This window comes from Pongo abelii, chromosome 10 (assembly GCF_028885655.2).
Source record: "Pongo abelii isolate AG06213 chromosome 10, NHGRI_mPonAbe1-v2.0_pri, whole genome shotgun sequence".
Taxonomy (NCBI): Eukaryota; Metazoa; Chordata; class Mammalia; order Primates; family Hominidae; genus Pongo; species Pongo abelii.
The window spans coordinates 49,841,326-49,856,541 of record NC_071995.2 but is presented as its reverse complement, the minus strand read 5'-3'; the positions used below and the strand labels follow the sequence as shown (position 1 = coordinate 49,856,541).

The 15,216-nt window shown below is 53.8% G+C and overlaps 1 protein-coding gene and 1 pseudogene across 2 annotated transcripts; both read right to left on the bottom strand.

The window, feature by feature from the left end:
* LOC100936086 (olfactory receptor 7E24-like) overlaps window positions 1-5,291 on the bottom strand; it is a 20,603-nt pseudogene extending 15,312 nt beyond the window's left edge.
* Window positions 594-15,216, bottom strand: SMIM41 (small integral membrane protein 41). Of its 2 annotated transcripts, XM_063712150.1 has the most exons (3): window positions 12,657-15,216; window positions 9,090-10,000; window positions 594-8,965 (listed from the first exon to the last, which is right to left on the bottom strand). In XM_063712150.1, exon 1 carries the CDS (start codon window positions 13,056-13,058, stop codon window positions 12,777-12,779), a length of 282 nt encoding a protein of 93 aa, XP_063568220.1. In that variant the 5' UTR covers window positions 13,059-15,216; the 3' UTR covers window positions 594-8,965; window positions 9,090-10,000; window positions 12,657-12,776. The 2 variants fall into 2 exon arrangements, with proteins under 2 accessions (XP_063568220.1, XP_024112999.2); XM_024257231.2 differs by lacking the exon at window positions 9,090-10,000.

Below are 15,216 nucleotides of genomic sequence, written 5' to 3'. Positions count from 1 at the left end.
TTTAAAAGAGTTTTTTTAAAAACTACTTTACTAAAAAAAAGTAAATTTAAATTTAGTAACATGGCATTACAATCCTTGGGAATAAAATTAATTTTATGCTGTTGTCCTGACAAAGCAAAGGAAATGCATCTGAAGTGTCATGGTTTTGTTTTGTTTTGTTTTGTTTTTTTCTAAAATTGTTCTACTCTTCCAAAGGGAAGGTTTTAGAATGTTTCCCAAAGCATGTCTGTTGGAATGGTGGTCCCATGAGATACTCCTCTAAAAAAAGAAGGAGGTAAAAGAATTATTTGGCCAAATCTTCTTTGAAATCCTCTCCCTTTTAGATTCATCCTAATATTGGCATAGTAATGCCTCTTTAAAGAACTACAATAAAGAAGCCTGTTTATCTTTGCTTAACACAAAATCCTCAAGTTATTAACCACTCTTTTTCCAAGTAACACCCACAAAAGTCCCTTGGCGCTAGAGGACCTTGGAACCCACTGAAAGAAACACCGCCTTGGTCTCTGGGGGAGGAGAAGTGGGACATAACTCTCTGCTTTCTGACAAATGGTTTTGAAATATTCATCCTTTCTCTCAAATGACAAAGGATGAAATATTGTTTCTGCTTTTAATTCATTTCCCCTACAATTCTTGTAACGTTTGGTTTGTAACAAAGACATTTTAAACAAAAAGATACATTCAGAATTGGGAACCAGCAGGCAGCAAAGGGTTCCATTCACCAGCCACCTGTGCCTTTGAAGTGGTTGAGTCTGCTCCCAATGTTTTCATAGCCTTTGGAACGCCCTCCCAGGTACAAGAGCATGCCGTTCAAATTTTCAACCAATTACGTGGCCGTATCCCTCTCCACCCCGCCTGCACACTGGGAGAAAATGCAAATCCATGAAGAGTGGTATTTAAAGAATTGACAGCCTTGAAAACATTTTGGAATTATTTGATTTCCTCACAAAACTTCATTATTGCTGAATCCAAAAGATGAGCCTGACAATATCTGTAAGTCTACCAACTGTCCTCCTTAAACTTTGCTATTGATACTTCCCTAAATCCTCTGTTCACGCCAGCAGCATATCATATGACCAACTCCAATGTGCCTCCATTAGATTCTGGGACATTTCTGGGAGTTCATACATTTTTGTTTGAGAAAGTTAAGGAGCTATCATACATTTACAGTTCCCCCCTCCTCCCCACTCTATGATCAAAGGAGAAATTTAAGGAGCAGTGCCACTTGTTCAATAACATATTTCCCCATGGTCCTCCATGTGCAGTGCAAAACGGCAGAAATCCCCATCCTAACGGAGCTGGCATTTGAGCAGATGGCTCGAGCAGGGAAGTTCCCAGCGAATATAGTGGCTCTTATCATGCAAACCAGTCCAAGAAGCAGACACATCCACCTTGAGCCAGATTTATTTGCAAGGAATGGGTTCAAAGTCATGAAAAGAGGAGAGTTCACATAGACTGTCCACTTCAACAAAGAGTAGCTCTCGTAGGGGTCAATGGGTTTAGGTTGCTCAAGAAGAGAGAGATTCCAAAGATGGAGCTTGAGTTGAAGCCCCCAGGAGCTCCATCTGCAGAAAGAGCAGAGGCTCAGGCTGAAGACTGCTCCCTGAATGGCCACCTGAAACCTGAAACCCGTGATGAGAACGCAGAGGGGACCGTGGACCAAAAACGCCAGGGAACTCTATATGGTGGAAAGGAGATAGCCAGATGTGGTGGCACACGCCTGTAGTCCCAGCTACTGGGGAGGCTGAGATAGGAGGATCACTTGAGCCCAGGAGTTTGAGACTAGAATGAGCCATGATTGTGCCACTGCACTCCAGCCTGGTGAAAGAGTGATACCCTGTTTTCATAAGAAAAAAATAACAAAAATAAAAACAAGAAAGGAGAGAGTTGTTTAAGCTTCATCACCTTTGTGGGTTTGGAACCCTTACTTGATCCTTCACTAAAGTACTTCTTGGGCGTCCAGTGAGGTTCAGTGTGTATTGGGAGGATGGTGAGGATGGCAGCCAGGCGTGGGACCTGTATTCAAGAAGAAGCTTCCCCACTCACTGGCCATCTATGGATTTCCAGCCAACAAGCATTTCCAGCCATCTATGGATTTCCAACAACAACTGAGAACTCATGAGACCGGCTGCCCGGTCTTTCCTCTCTGCCAGAGCATGAAGAGTCCTCTGTCATTTCAGGTTGACGCTCTGGTTCGAGTAGAGCACACTCTTCAGTGGCTTCCTGAGAAAATGTGCAAGACAAGTCCATTTTCTGGCTCTCCATGGAAGACCCACTTCACCTGCAGCCTCTCTGTGTTCTCATCGGTGCTCCCTGCTCACTCACTGCAGCTCCCTGGGCCTCCCCATGGTTCCCCGACCACAGCAGGTGTGCTCCTTCCTCTGGGTCTCAGCACTTATTCCATGGCCTGGAGTGCTTCCCCCCTGCCCCCTCCCCACTCTCTCTATTGCCCATTCTCTTTCAGGTCTTCGCTCAAATAACACTTTCTTGGCCGGGCACAGTGGCTCACACCTGTAATCCCAACACTTTGGGAGGCCGAGGCAGGTGGGCCACTTGAGTTCAGGAGTTTGAGACCAGCCTGACTCAGCCTGACCAACATGGTGAAACTCCGTCTCTACCAAAAATATAAAAAATTAGCCAGGTGTGGTGGTCGCGCGCCTGTAATCCCAGCTACTCAGGAGGCTGAGGAAGGAGAATCGCTTGAACCCGGGAGGTGGAGGTTATAGTGAGCCAAGATCACACCATCACACTCCAGCCTTGGCAACAGAGCAATTCTCCATCTCAAAAATAAATAAATAAATAAACAAACAAACAACACCTTCTTGGTGAAACTTTCCCTGATGATTCCATTTAAAATTCCAGCCTTTCCCCTGCTCTCTCCATGCACCCTCCCTGCTTTGCTTTGCTCCATAGGTTGAACTGTGTCCCCCCAAAAAAAGATGTGCTGAAGTTCTAACCCTGAGTACTTCAGGATGTGACCTTATTTGGAAGTAGGATCATTGAAGATGTAATTAGTTAAATTAAGACGAGGTCATACTGGACTGGGGTGGGCCCCCAAATCCAAAAGGACTGGTGTCTTCATAAGAAATTTGGAGACAGAGATGTGGGAAGAACACCATGTGATGGGACAGAGCTGGGCTGTGCAGCTGCAAGCCAAGGGACACCAGATATTGCCGGCCACCACCACCGGTCACTACCGGAAGCGAGGCGGAGGCAAGGACGGATTCTCCTGCAGGTTTTTGTTTTGTTTTGTTTTTTTGAAGGCGGGGGTCTTGCTATGTTGCCTGGGTTAGAGTGCATGGCACAATCATGGCTCACTGCAGCCTCAACCTTCCAGGCTCAAGTGAGTCTCTTGTCTCAGCCTCCAGAGTAGCTGGCATGCACCACCATGCCCAGCTAATTTTTTAATATTTTTGTAGAGATGGGGGAGGGGGTCTCACTATGTTGCCCAGGCTGGTCTTCAACTCCTGGACTCAAGTGATCCTCCTACCTCAACCTCCCAAAGTGCTGGGATTATGGGTGTGAGACACCCTACCCGATCCCCCTACAGGTTTCAGAGGGAGCATGGCCCTGCCAGCACCTAGATTTCCTACTTCTGGCCTCCAGAACTACCAGAGAATAAATGTTTGCTGTTTCAAGCCACCCAGCTTGTGGTATTTGTTATGGCAGCCCCAGGAGCTAATACACCATCTGACAGGCTCTATTTTTAAATTGTGTACTTTATCATCTGTCTCACCTCACAAGAAAGCAGGCAGCACAGGGGCAGGGAATTCCACTGGTTTTTTTCCCTTGGTGCCAGGAGCAGTGCCTGGCACACAGCACAAGCTTTACAAGCAGTGGTGGCTGGATGAGTGAGGGGTGAATGGTTGGAGCCTGGCACTCCTCCACGGCCACTGAAGACTCGGTGCCTGGCAGAGGGGTGGGCACAGCCTCCTCAAAGGCCCAGAAGACTGGAGATGGTGGAGCACATGAGGGACAGTAGTGAGAGATACAGGAGCAGGGAATCAAGAGGGCAACAGTTTGGGGAGCCACAGGAAGATGCCATCCTATGAGCAGTGGACACCACATTGAGGGAGTGTGAAACAGGGACAAGACAGTGTGGCCAGACAGAACGCTCCTCTGCTAAAGATGACTCTGACAACAGTGTGGAGGATGGGTGGGCTGAGAAGCCCCAAGGGACATGGGGACCAGGTGCAAGGCGAGGTGGCGGCCGGGGACATGAAACGAAGCTTTCCATCCGGCAGAAGGGACCATATTTGGTGACGCACTGGCTGTGGAGGGGAATCAGGGACAGCTGCTGGGGTGGAGAAACCATCCTCTAAGATGCAGAACCTGCCAGGGAGACGGCTTCCAAGGGAAGAACCTGGCTGTGGGTGTGCTCTGGCACCTTCCACAGTCCTTCCCCATCCGCACTAGCCTCTTGGTGTCCCTTCAGACACACCAGGCTCATTCCCACCCCAGGAGCTTCCCACCCCTCTGGCAGGAACACTGTGCCCCAGATCTTCCCTGGCTGGAGTCACCTCACAGGTCAGGTCTCAGCTCAAGTGTCACCTCCTTGGAGAGGCTTTCCCTGGCCACCTTCACGAAAGTCCCCCACAGGTCTCCATCCCGTCACCCTGCTGTCTTTCCGTTGCAGCACAATCACTCTCTGCAGGCACTTCACGCATTTGCTTACAGGTACACTGAAGGGCCCTTCCCACCAGCAAGTGCTCAGGCTCTGTGGGACAGCGACCTCTCTGTCTCATGTACAACACGTTCTCCGGTGCCTGGGACAGTAGCTGCTCAATAAATCTCTGTAGAATGGGTGGGCAGATTAACATGGCATTCAGGGGCCAGGTTAGGCTGGGGCTGCTGATTTCAGAGCCATGGGCCGAGAGGTGGTGATTTCCATCCGGGCAAGGGCAGGGAGCCCAGGGGAAGATCTAGGAGAGAGCCCAGAGGAACTTGGTGTTGGGACAGGGAAGAGGAAACCCTGGTACAAGACTCTCAAGGACAGACGGGAGATGCCCCAAGGGCAGGCCTAGGAGCTGAAGGAGCCTGAATTCAACCCGGCAGGCACTCCAGAGCCCCGGTGCCCAGACGCTAAGATGCCCTTCATCTCGTTTGAGTGTTGCCAAGTGGGCATGATCACTATCTCATTTTCCTAAGGATGGAGAGGATTTAACTCACACAGCAAGTGGCAGACTCGGGGAGAAGCCCCAGCAGTGTTCTTCTGGAGTCCACAGTCTCATCCTTTCCTGTTGATGGTACCAAGCTTCTTCGGGAACTGCCACAGGAGCAGGAGGAGATCTGTGAGAAGGGGTCAGCCACAGCAGATGTGGCCAGGAGAGCAGCCGCTGCAGCAACCACCCAGGGGATCTGACGACCTGGCCGTTAGCTTAGCCGGGTGGAGGCCAGGCTGGAGGCCAGGCTGCAGAGGATGGAGACATAAACAGGAGGCAAGGAAGTGGGGACGGCAAGCGTGGGTAACTCTTTGGAGAAGTTTGGCTGTAAAGACAAGTGAGACATAGGATAGTAACCGAAGGCGGCAGTGGGTGCAAAGAGCGCTATTTTAAGGTGGCAGAAACCGGAGTATGCTTGGACGTGACAGCCAGCAGAGGAGCAACTGAAGAATCGAGTTAAGGAGGAAGCGGGGTGGCTCAGCACCGGGGTGGAGGGGCTGCAGAGGCTGCAGAGGCAGAGGCCCGGTCCTCCTCTGGCCACTTATTTTCCATGGGAAGTAGGAGGAGGAGAGGGCACCTGAGCAGAGTTGGGAGGTGGGAGGGTCAGGTTTGAAAGAGCAGGGAAGGCTTGCAGTAATGCAGCAGGAGAGAGAGCTGGCTGCAGCGAGGGCCAGGCAGTGGGACCCCGTGACCATTCTCAGTGCCATCAGTCTGCTCAAGGGTGTGATGTTCTTCGGGGGCACCCAGCAGCCTGGGTAAAAGTTCAAAGGACAGAGAGTTGAAGTCATCCAGGGATGAGGTTTCACCGGGATGGTTCTGTGGATGGAGTGAAGTTAGGTCATGGACAAGACAGTGACTGAGGTAATGAGCCAGGCAATCTACACTGGAAGTGGGGCAGTCGGGAACAGGCTGAGGGTCAGGCAGGAAGCAGAGGTAAAAGAGGTCAAGGGACCAGAGTGACAATGTCGGAGTGAGCAGGTTGAAAGAGTAGAAGGCATGGCCATAAAGCACAGCCTCTCAAGGAGGGATCCCAGAGGGGCCGCAGCTCTGAGCTGGGGCAGGTGGACACCCAGAGGAGCCGTGGGTGTGGGCGTGCGGCTGCAGCCTCGGCCTCTTGGCAGGACACACAGAAGCCTGGTGGAAGTCAGCTGTGGCTGGGAAGGGCAGCCCGGCAGCTGTGGAGCAGGATGAGGATCCTTTTTGCGTGTTTGTTTTATTTTTTTATTGTCTTGTTATGCCTAGGTGAGACATGTGCCTGGGAAAGCATTCATACAGCATGAAGGAGTATATTCTAATAAGTCTGTTCTTCTCCCTGCAGTGGGCTCGCAGACCAGAGGCAACCACACCACCATCTTCCTCTGTGTGGAGCTTTTTTTGGAACCTGAGGGGTAGTGGTGGGAGCAGCTCAGATGGGCAGAAGCCTTCCCCACTTCTTCCTTCCAAGGTCCCAGGCTGCAGGTCCCCTCTCAGCACCCCAGAACTGCTCAGGGTATGGACGCCCCTGGCCAACCCCTCAGTTTCCGAAATCCTCTCTTCCTCAATTGCCAAGACAGCCCACTCCTCGGGCTCCCTCCCCCATCCCTGAGCACTCCTTCTCTGCTCCTGCCTTTAAGTGGTGGTCCAACAGGGCTGCGTCCTGCTTCCCCTGCCTTCTCGCCTCATTCTGATGCATTCCTGCAGCTTTACTTTCCACCTCCAGCAGCATCAGGGATCAGAACTCTCTCTCCTGAACTCCAGTCCTATATACTCATTGTCCACCTGACAGCTCGCCTCCAACTCAAGAAGCCACAGCTGAGCTCATCAGCTGCCCATCTGCCCATGGCCCCATCAGCAGCGGACACGAGTTATCTCACGGCCACCCAGCATCTGTTCACCCCAGGACTGAACAGGCCCAGATTTGGTGCACAGACAGCCCTCTGCTTTGGACCCTGTGGTCTCTGGTGTTCCCTCCACCTCTACCCCAACCCGAGTACAGCAAGTTACCAAAATCTAGAACATTCCATCCTCTCAGCATAGTACTGTTTCAGGGTTAGCACAGAGTCAAACAGGCCCAATAGCAGCAAACCCCAGGGTTTGGCCCGAGTGACGTGGGAGAAGACCTCCCTCTTTCCTGATAGGTTTGAACCTGAGAGGCTTAAAGCCAATGTCCTGCCTCACATGGAGGCCGGGAACGCACACCATCAACACTCACAGTGCATTTTCTTGGCATGAGGTATGTGCCAAGCACCCTACATGTGTGGATCTCACTTCATCCTAACAAAACATGGCACAAGCTAGGCCCTATTTTTCCCCACCCTAAAGACGAAGGAATTGAGCCACAGAGAGGTTCAGGGCCTTGTCAAGCCATGCAGCTAATAACTACAGTGCCAGAATCCAAATCCAGACCACGTGATTCCAGAGTCCTTGCTCTCGACCACCAGGCTACACTGCCAGAAGCCGACACAGGCAAGCAGAGCTACGAGAGGAGGGGAAACTGAGGCCTGCTCCCACCATAGAGCCCTGAATCATGATGGGCCTGCGGCCAGAACCACCCCTAGACTTTTCATTTACATGGGACAATACGCTCCCTTCTGCCTGAGCCAAATATAGTTTGGGTTTTCTGTAAATTCAGACCAAAAAAGTTCTAACTGATAACACATCCTCTCAGTGGGTGGCACCACCACACACACAGTATTCAGGCTGGAAACCAGAACATCGTCCTCCCCTCCTCCCTCTTCCTCATCCCTCACATCCAACCAGTGACCAAAGCTGGCATCCCAGCCCTGGCCCTCTTCTTATCCCTGGTCCAGGCGACTATCATTTATGTTGGGTTTTGACAACAGCCTCCTTGCCTCCTCTCTACTTCCAGCCTGCTATCCCCACCACAGGCTTACCCCCAAGTTCTTTAAGATCCAGAACTTAACATGTCACTTCCCACATGAAACCTTCCAGACACCTCACTGCTCCTGGGGTAAGCTCCAACTCCTGCCCAGGCTGGCCCTACCCACCACCCTGGTCACACCTCCCTCACCCGCCCTGCGCCAGCCCCGTTTCCAAAGCTCACTGCTTCACACCTCCAAATCTCTACCTGAAATGCTCTTGCCCTCTTCTTGCCAGGTAAATGCCCAGTGCTGATGCCACTTCCTCTGTGAGTTGTGCTTTGCTAATCCCAGCAGAGCTCTCACTCTCTGTTCTCGGCTCTTTCACTCTGGGCTCTTTTCATTGTCTACTTTAACTTCAGTTTTGTGAGCACCACTGCTTACTAGAATGTGAGCTCTTCAGGGGCAGGGGTTCTGTCTTGTTTTTTTGTGGGGTTTTTTTGTTTGTTTGTTTGTTTGTGGTTGATGTTGTTGTTATTTTGAGATGGAGTCTTGCTTTGTCACCCAGGCTGGAGTGTAGTGGCACGATCTAGGCTTACTGCAACCTCTGTCTCCTGGATTCAAGCAATTCTCCCCATTATAGGCACGCACCACCACACCCAGCTAATTTTTGTATTTTTAATAGAGACAGGGTTTCACCATGTTGGCCAGGCTGGTCTCAAACTCCTGACCTCGTGATCCACCTGCCTCAGCCTCCCAAAGTGCTGGCATTACAGGCGTGAGCCACTGCGCCCAGCCCTGTCTTGTTTATCTCCTCATCCCCACGTCCTAGAGTATGCCTGGCACAGAGCGGTCACTCAGTAAATACTCATGGAAAAGAGAATAAAATGAGTGTTCCCAGGAATAGAGGGCTGGTTCTATACCTCCTCTCTCCTCTCCACTTCTCTTCTCTTCTCTCCTCTCTTCTTCTCTTCTCTCCTCTCCTCTTCTCTTCTCTTCTTCTCCTCTCTAGGAATGGTCAGGTTCAGGGAAAACAATGATGCCACAGGATGATTACTATGCAGAAAGCCTTATCAATAAATAAGCATGTTACCTATTTGATCAATGAAAAACCTATGATATTGTCACTTACATTTTATAAACTAAGAGACTGAGGTTTAGGAAGGTTTTGCAATCTAGAACTCCATGCACATGCTCACGATACCCACTCTCATCTCAAAGCCGAGGCTCGGGCTGGACTCTGATGAGACAGACCCCAACAGTGACTGGTTGAATGAAGCAGTGCTCTTGCCCACACTGGCCACAGGGGGGCAGCCGAGTGCTGGCGTGAGGGTGGCTTTCTGCCCCACTTCACACCCACCCTCGGAAGATGTGGATCTGAGGGTGCAAGGGGAAAAGCCACCACTGAGGAGAGGCCAGGGGACAGGGGCTGGGGTTGCTATATCTGCTAGAAACAGGTAAAACTGGAGGGGAGTCGGGGAACAAACCACTAATTCCTAGAGTCAAGGGCTGGAGACATAGATCGTAGACCTGAAGCTTGCATCACCAGCGTATTTAATAACAGGCCACAGAAAGTGATGCAGCATTCCTGGATTGCAGGGGTGCTGCAGGCCTGCAAATGGGAGGCACTGACTTGCAGCGGGGGCCGGTCACTGTCAGACCATTGCTGACTCACACCAGACAGGACAGGCGCTGCACTCATGTCCTCAGAGGCCAGAAGGCAGGGGGCACAGCCAGCACCTGCTGCACCAGGCATCCAGGATGTGTGGCCACTTCAGTGCCCAGGACATGCAGCAGGCCTCAAGCGGGCTGGGAGTGCAGGTCTCCCAGGTCCAGGACCACACCGAGCACTTCCGGAGATCCAGTGGAGCAGTTCAGAGGCAGCAGCTGGGTGCAAGGATCCCAGGTTGAGGTCTCACCACAAGCCAGGTATCTCCCAGTCTGTCATCTGCAGCAAGAATGGGCTGAAGGTGGCAGGGGATCCCCAGAGCGGCAGCAGGAGAGCAGGCTCTCTTGTTGGCAGATGATGTGGGGCTCAGGAATCTGTAGAGAGAGCCACCCCCGTCTTTGCTGGAGAGGGAGCTGCACTATGTGGAGACTGAGGAATGGACTACATAAACCTCTCACAGCCTTTCCCAGCTTAGGGAAAATCTCAGGGGCTGGAGGAAAGTTAGGGCAAGATCTGAACCCATCAGCTGCCCCAGCCCTTCCCCTATGGATGGTGCAGTCTAAGTGAGCTGGCTAGTTCAGGTGCCTGGCTTCTCTCCCTGGCACTCAGACCTGTACCCATCCCCCACGTCTCACTCCCAGCTGGAGCCTGATGGGGTAACAGCAGCACCCACTTCCCAATTTTCCACATTCTTTCCTGCCCACTCAGCCTGACAGCCTTGACCAGGGTCAGAATTCCACAGCAAACATCTCAGTCCCTTCCCACAGGAACACTGAGGTCCCTGGCACACCCCACGCCCTGCCCTCCAAGCACTGGACTCAGGAACAGCAACGGGAGGAAGTTGGATGAAGAAAGCCTTTGCCTCCACCTCTACACCCCCACCCCAGCCCTGTCCTTGGTGTGAGCAGACATGATGATGCTGGGGGCACAGCCCTTCCCGGCACCAAATCATTCTACACCCTCACACCACAGGAACTTGAGCCCAAAGGCCAAACGGAAGGTCATCAGCCTTCGGCCCTGATCCCTCAGCTCTAACTGCTTGGATTTTTTTCCACGGATGTTTATTCCAGCTGACCCTCTAAGCCCATCCCCTCTCAGGTTCAGGCCAGGAAAGCTGAGCCCAGCTGGCTGAGGAGCTGCTGCCGGCATCTGGAAGACTGCTCCCCACAGCAAGAAGGTAGGCAGGGCCCCGGGGAAGCAGGATGGGAAGGGGGCAGTGACACAGGGGTTTGGGGGTCCATCCCTGATTCGCAAATGTATGAAGAGAGGCCGCGTTTTGCACCAGCATCTCATAGAGTGATGAGAAAATCAGGGAAGGGAAGAGGACAGAGTGAGAGGGGCCCCCAAGTACCAGAAGGGGGCCTGAACTTGCAATCAGGGCCCAGGGTCTGCTTCCAGCTCTGTCATTCATGTGAGCATGTCACTTACTGTTCTCCCGCATGTAAAAGGAAGGGGTTCCCAGTGATCTGGAGACCCTCTCTCCCAGCTGGGAAAGGAGAGGAGAGTATGGGGCCAGAGGGTGACAGGCAAGGCAGCTGGGTGAAACCGGGTACAATCAAGAGAGGAAGTTCCCACCCTCTCCCCCAGCAAAGGGAGGGGGGAATGTCCCCTGGGCCCAGCCCCCTGCCTGTGCCAGGTGCAGTAACAGACACACCACGCACACCCCTCAGGGCCCTGGACAACCCTCCCTCCTAGGGGGTGGAGTGGGGGGGTGGCGGGGCCCTGAGGTGAGAAGTCCCTGGCTCAGCAAGGCCAGTGTGGTGCCGCTGCGCAGGATTAGTGCCAAATCCTGGGCTGCTGGGCAGGGATCACACGTCGGCGTTAGCTTCGCAGCTGCTTAGCTGCACCTGCCCACATCCTCCCGCTGCCCCTCACAGGCACCCAGCCTGACTCCTTTCTCGGATGGAAACTGGGACCCTGCCCTACCCCAGATAAGCAGGGGAGGGGCTCCAGAATCGGGGGGGGGCACGAGAAGCCAAAGTCACCCCTGACAAACAAACACTCCCACCCACAGAAACCCCCAGGGGCTCCTAGGTGCAAAGCTGAACAGAGGGAACAGAGAAGACCTCTCCAGCCCCTGTGGCTCTGTCCCAGGTGGCTTTCGCCTGTAGTTACCTTGTCCTCAGGCCATCCAGGCCCTTCCCTCCAGATGGCTCCTGTCCTTGGAGAGACAGAGCGAGACACCCAGACAGAGCCCCCACAGCTGGAAATCCTCAGCCCCACTTCCTGGAGCAGCGCTTCCGAGGCCCCCCAGCTGCTGGGAACCCTGCCACCCACACCCCCCAACACACACCACACAAAGCTCCTTGCTCTGGGCTACATCTACTCCCCCACCCCTCACCACGACCTGAGCAGGGTCCAGGGAAGGGCCTTCCACACACCTCCCCATTCCTCAGGGCCACCCAGGCCCCTGGATCTGCCCTCAAACATGACCACACTCCCCTCCCTGTCTCAAGAGGGAGGCCAGGCAAGGAATAGCCCTCAAGCACCCTCCCAGGGAAAAGGCTTCAGGAAGCTGAGGCCAAAGGCTGGAGCTGTCTGCCTGTCTCCTCAGCCCCGTGGAGTGGGCAGTGCTGGGGCCCGCAGAGTTGGGCCTAGGACCTATAGCGGCTGGGGCAGATGCAGACCGTGGAGGTGAGGGTGGGGGCTAGGGAAGAAGCCCCCAAAGCACACTGTGGCCTCCAGACTCCCTCCTCTGTCATCCTCCTGCCTCCACAACCACCCCACAGTTACACAGCAGCCTCTGTTCCTAGAAAAAGAACATAAGGCTGAAACACTTAAGATGGGAGGAGGGGGCCAGAGCTGCAGGAGACACAATCCGGGGCGGGGCGGCCTCCTCCTCATACCGCACACCTGGGTGGGCTGCAGCCCCACCGGCCGTGGACTTACAGAGTTGGGAACCTGAGTCGCTGAAGAGCCCATTCTCCAAAGACAGGTGCCTTGCCGCGCCGCAAGAAGCCTCCTCCGTAAGGAAGCTACTGTAGCCCACCCGAACCCCCGCGCCCACACTCCCGCTGCCCTCCCTCTCACCTGTGTGGGGCGCGCGGCTTCGGGTAAGGGGTCGGGACCGCAGCAGCCGTCGGGCATGCTCCGGACCGCTCGGAGTCAGGGGCTGCCTGGAGGCCGCGACCACCGACCGCAGCTGGGCGCCTAGGAGTCGTCGTCGCCGTCCTCTCCGCTGGCACTGCCGGGTTCGGGCTCGCGGGACGCGCGCTGCTCGCGGGTCAGCAGCGCTGTCAGGCCCTGGGCGCGGAGGAGGAGGCCGCCGCCCAGGAACAGGACCCCGCAAAGCACCAGCAGGGACAGCACGCCGAGCACCACCGCCTGCACCGCGCGCGGCCCCTCGGGGGGCTCCGGCGGCGACCCCGACTGGTTACAGCAGGAGCTCAGCCAGGCGGCCTGAGCCGCGGCGCCCGCCTGAGAGCCGTTCATGCTCCAGCGCCGGCTGCCTAGATGTGGCGGGATCGCCAGATGTGCGGGAGCCCAGACTGGCGGGCGGGCCGGCAGCTGCGTAGGGGAGGGAACCAAGGGGCGGACCCCAGGCGCCCTACGCCCCTACCCCTTGCGCAGAGCGCTCGGGCACTTCCTAGACAAAGAGCTCCAGCCGTTGTGGCTACGGCCCTTTCTCCATAGGCCCAGACTCCGGGCCTGCTGTATTTCTTCTCATCACCAAGGCCCACAGGTACCCTCATGCAAGTCCAGTCAGCCAAAACCAGGAGCCCTGTCCCCAGGAGTCCCTCCCGTTCGCAAAGTGGGCCAAGAGGTACACCTGGGCAGAGCCCTGAGAAGATCCTCAGACCCCATCCCAGCTGCAGGCTGGGGTGCTGCCCCTCTGAGCAGGACACAAGACAAAAGTGATTGTCCCCATTCTTGCGCTTTTTGTCCCTAGATCAAAGTTCTATGCTGCTAGGTGGCCCAGGTGGCTGCTGAGCCAGGAGGCACACGGGCAGCCATAAGGGTGAGTCCCACCCTTCCTCGTCCATCATCCCCTTCAGAAGCCTCCTGGGGCTGGACAAGCAGGCCAATGCCTCCTGCACACTCCACAGCAGGGAGACATTCGGGTACAGCAGAGCAGAGCAGAGCAGAGCAGAGCATGGGGAATTTAAGGCCCGCCCCCACTCCTTTTCTCAGGCCCCATAGGCCAAGGAGAGTCACATTTACAGACCAATGGGAGAGCACAGATTTGATCCACCAGGACTCCAGTCCTGACCCTGGATAAATTAGTCCCCCACTTCAGAAAATCGCAATGCCAGAAGGGAAGGGAATGTTACTGTCCCGTCTACTAGGGTAGCCCATTGCCAGCTAGGTGTCCCACAGCCAAGCCAGGGTGGGAGAGTGGAGCAGAGTCCAGCTGCAGAAAAGCAGAAAGACTGGAAAAGTGGACAGAGAAGCAAGACCCTCCTGCCAGGTCTACCAAAAAATTCTGTAGCAAGCCTTGAGTCCTCTTCTAAAAAATAAAGTCACTGCCAGCCAACCACCTGTACCAGTCCCCTCAGGAGGGATTAGATTAGCTGATGGCTGTCTGGTAGGAAAACAGGAAGAGTCCCCAGACTGCAGCAGGCCAAGTGGGGGGTCACATGCTATCAAGGACTTGCTAGAAATTGGCCTTCTTCAACTATAAACCCCCCTCCTGAGTCCTCCAACTCTCTGATGCCCCAGAGATCAAGAGTAGAAACATCACGTGGCCAAGGGTGACTCGGAATGGGAAAAGCGCATTCCAAGTGCAAACACTTTCTGGTCATCCTGACTACCTACTCTGCTCCAGGACCATGGACAAGACCCCCCACTCCCACCCCATTTCTCCCTCAGCATCCCTCCCTACACACAATTCATTTAGTCTGGTTAGAACTGGCCCAGAAGCAGCCAAAAAGCATTGTAAAACATGGACTGTATTGATGAGAGCATAGCACACAATGGGGGCTTGAGTATGCGGGTGTAGAAATGAATGTGAGTTACCAAGGCAATGGCAAGGGCCAGCCCAAGCTGGAAGAAATGTCACCAGATGCCACATAGTCTCAAGCTGGCCAATGTGTCTCCAGTCATGACCCACATCAAATGACCTTTCTGGTGCACATGGGGATCTGTGTGCTCTATGAAGACAGAGAAGGTACTCTCTGGGGCCATGGTGAAGCAAGACCAGGCAACATAAAGGCCAGGGATATCACAGCTTCCTTAGAAAAGGTGGAGATAACAGGGGAACAGAAAACCAAATACATGTTCTCACTTATAAGTGGGAGCTACATGATGAGAACACATGGGCACACAGCAGGGAACAATGCACACTGGGGCTTTTTGGAGGGTGCGAAGAGGGAGAGGATCACAAAGATAACTAATGGGTACTAGGCTTAATACCTGAGTGATAAAATAATCTGCAAAAGTTTACAAAAAAAAAAAAAAAAGGAAAGTGAGTTTGGAAGTGTTGAAATAGGGAGTCGATTGGTGGGGGGAAAAGGGAGGAGCAGCTCAGTCACATCCAAAAGCAACAGACCCTCACCCTACAATGCACCTTCCTTCATGAGATTGGATATGGCCACGTCTGGGTAACACCTGTTTTGTGTGAATATCCAGCCAAGTGCAAAATCTGTCCATT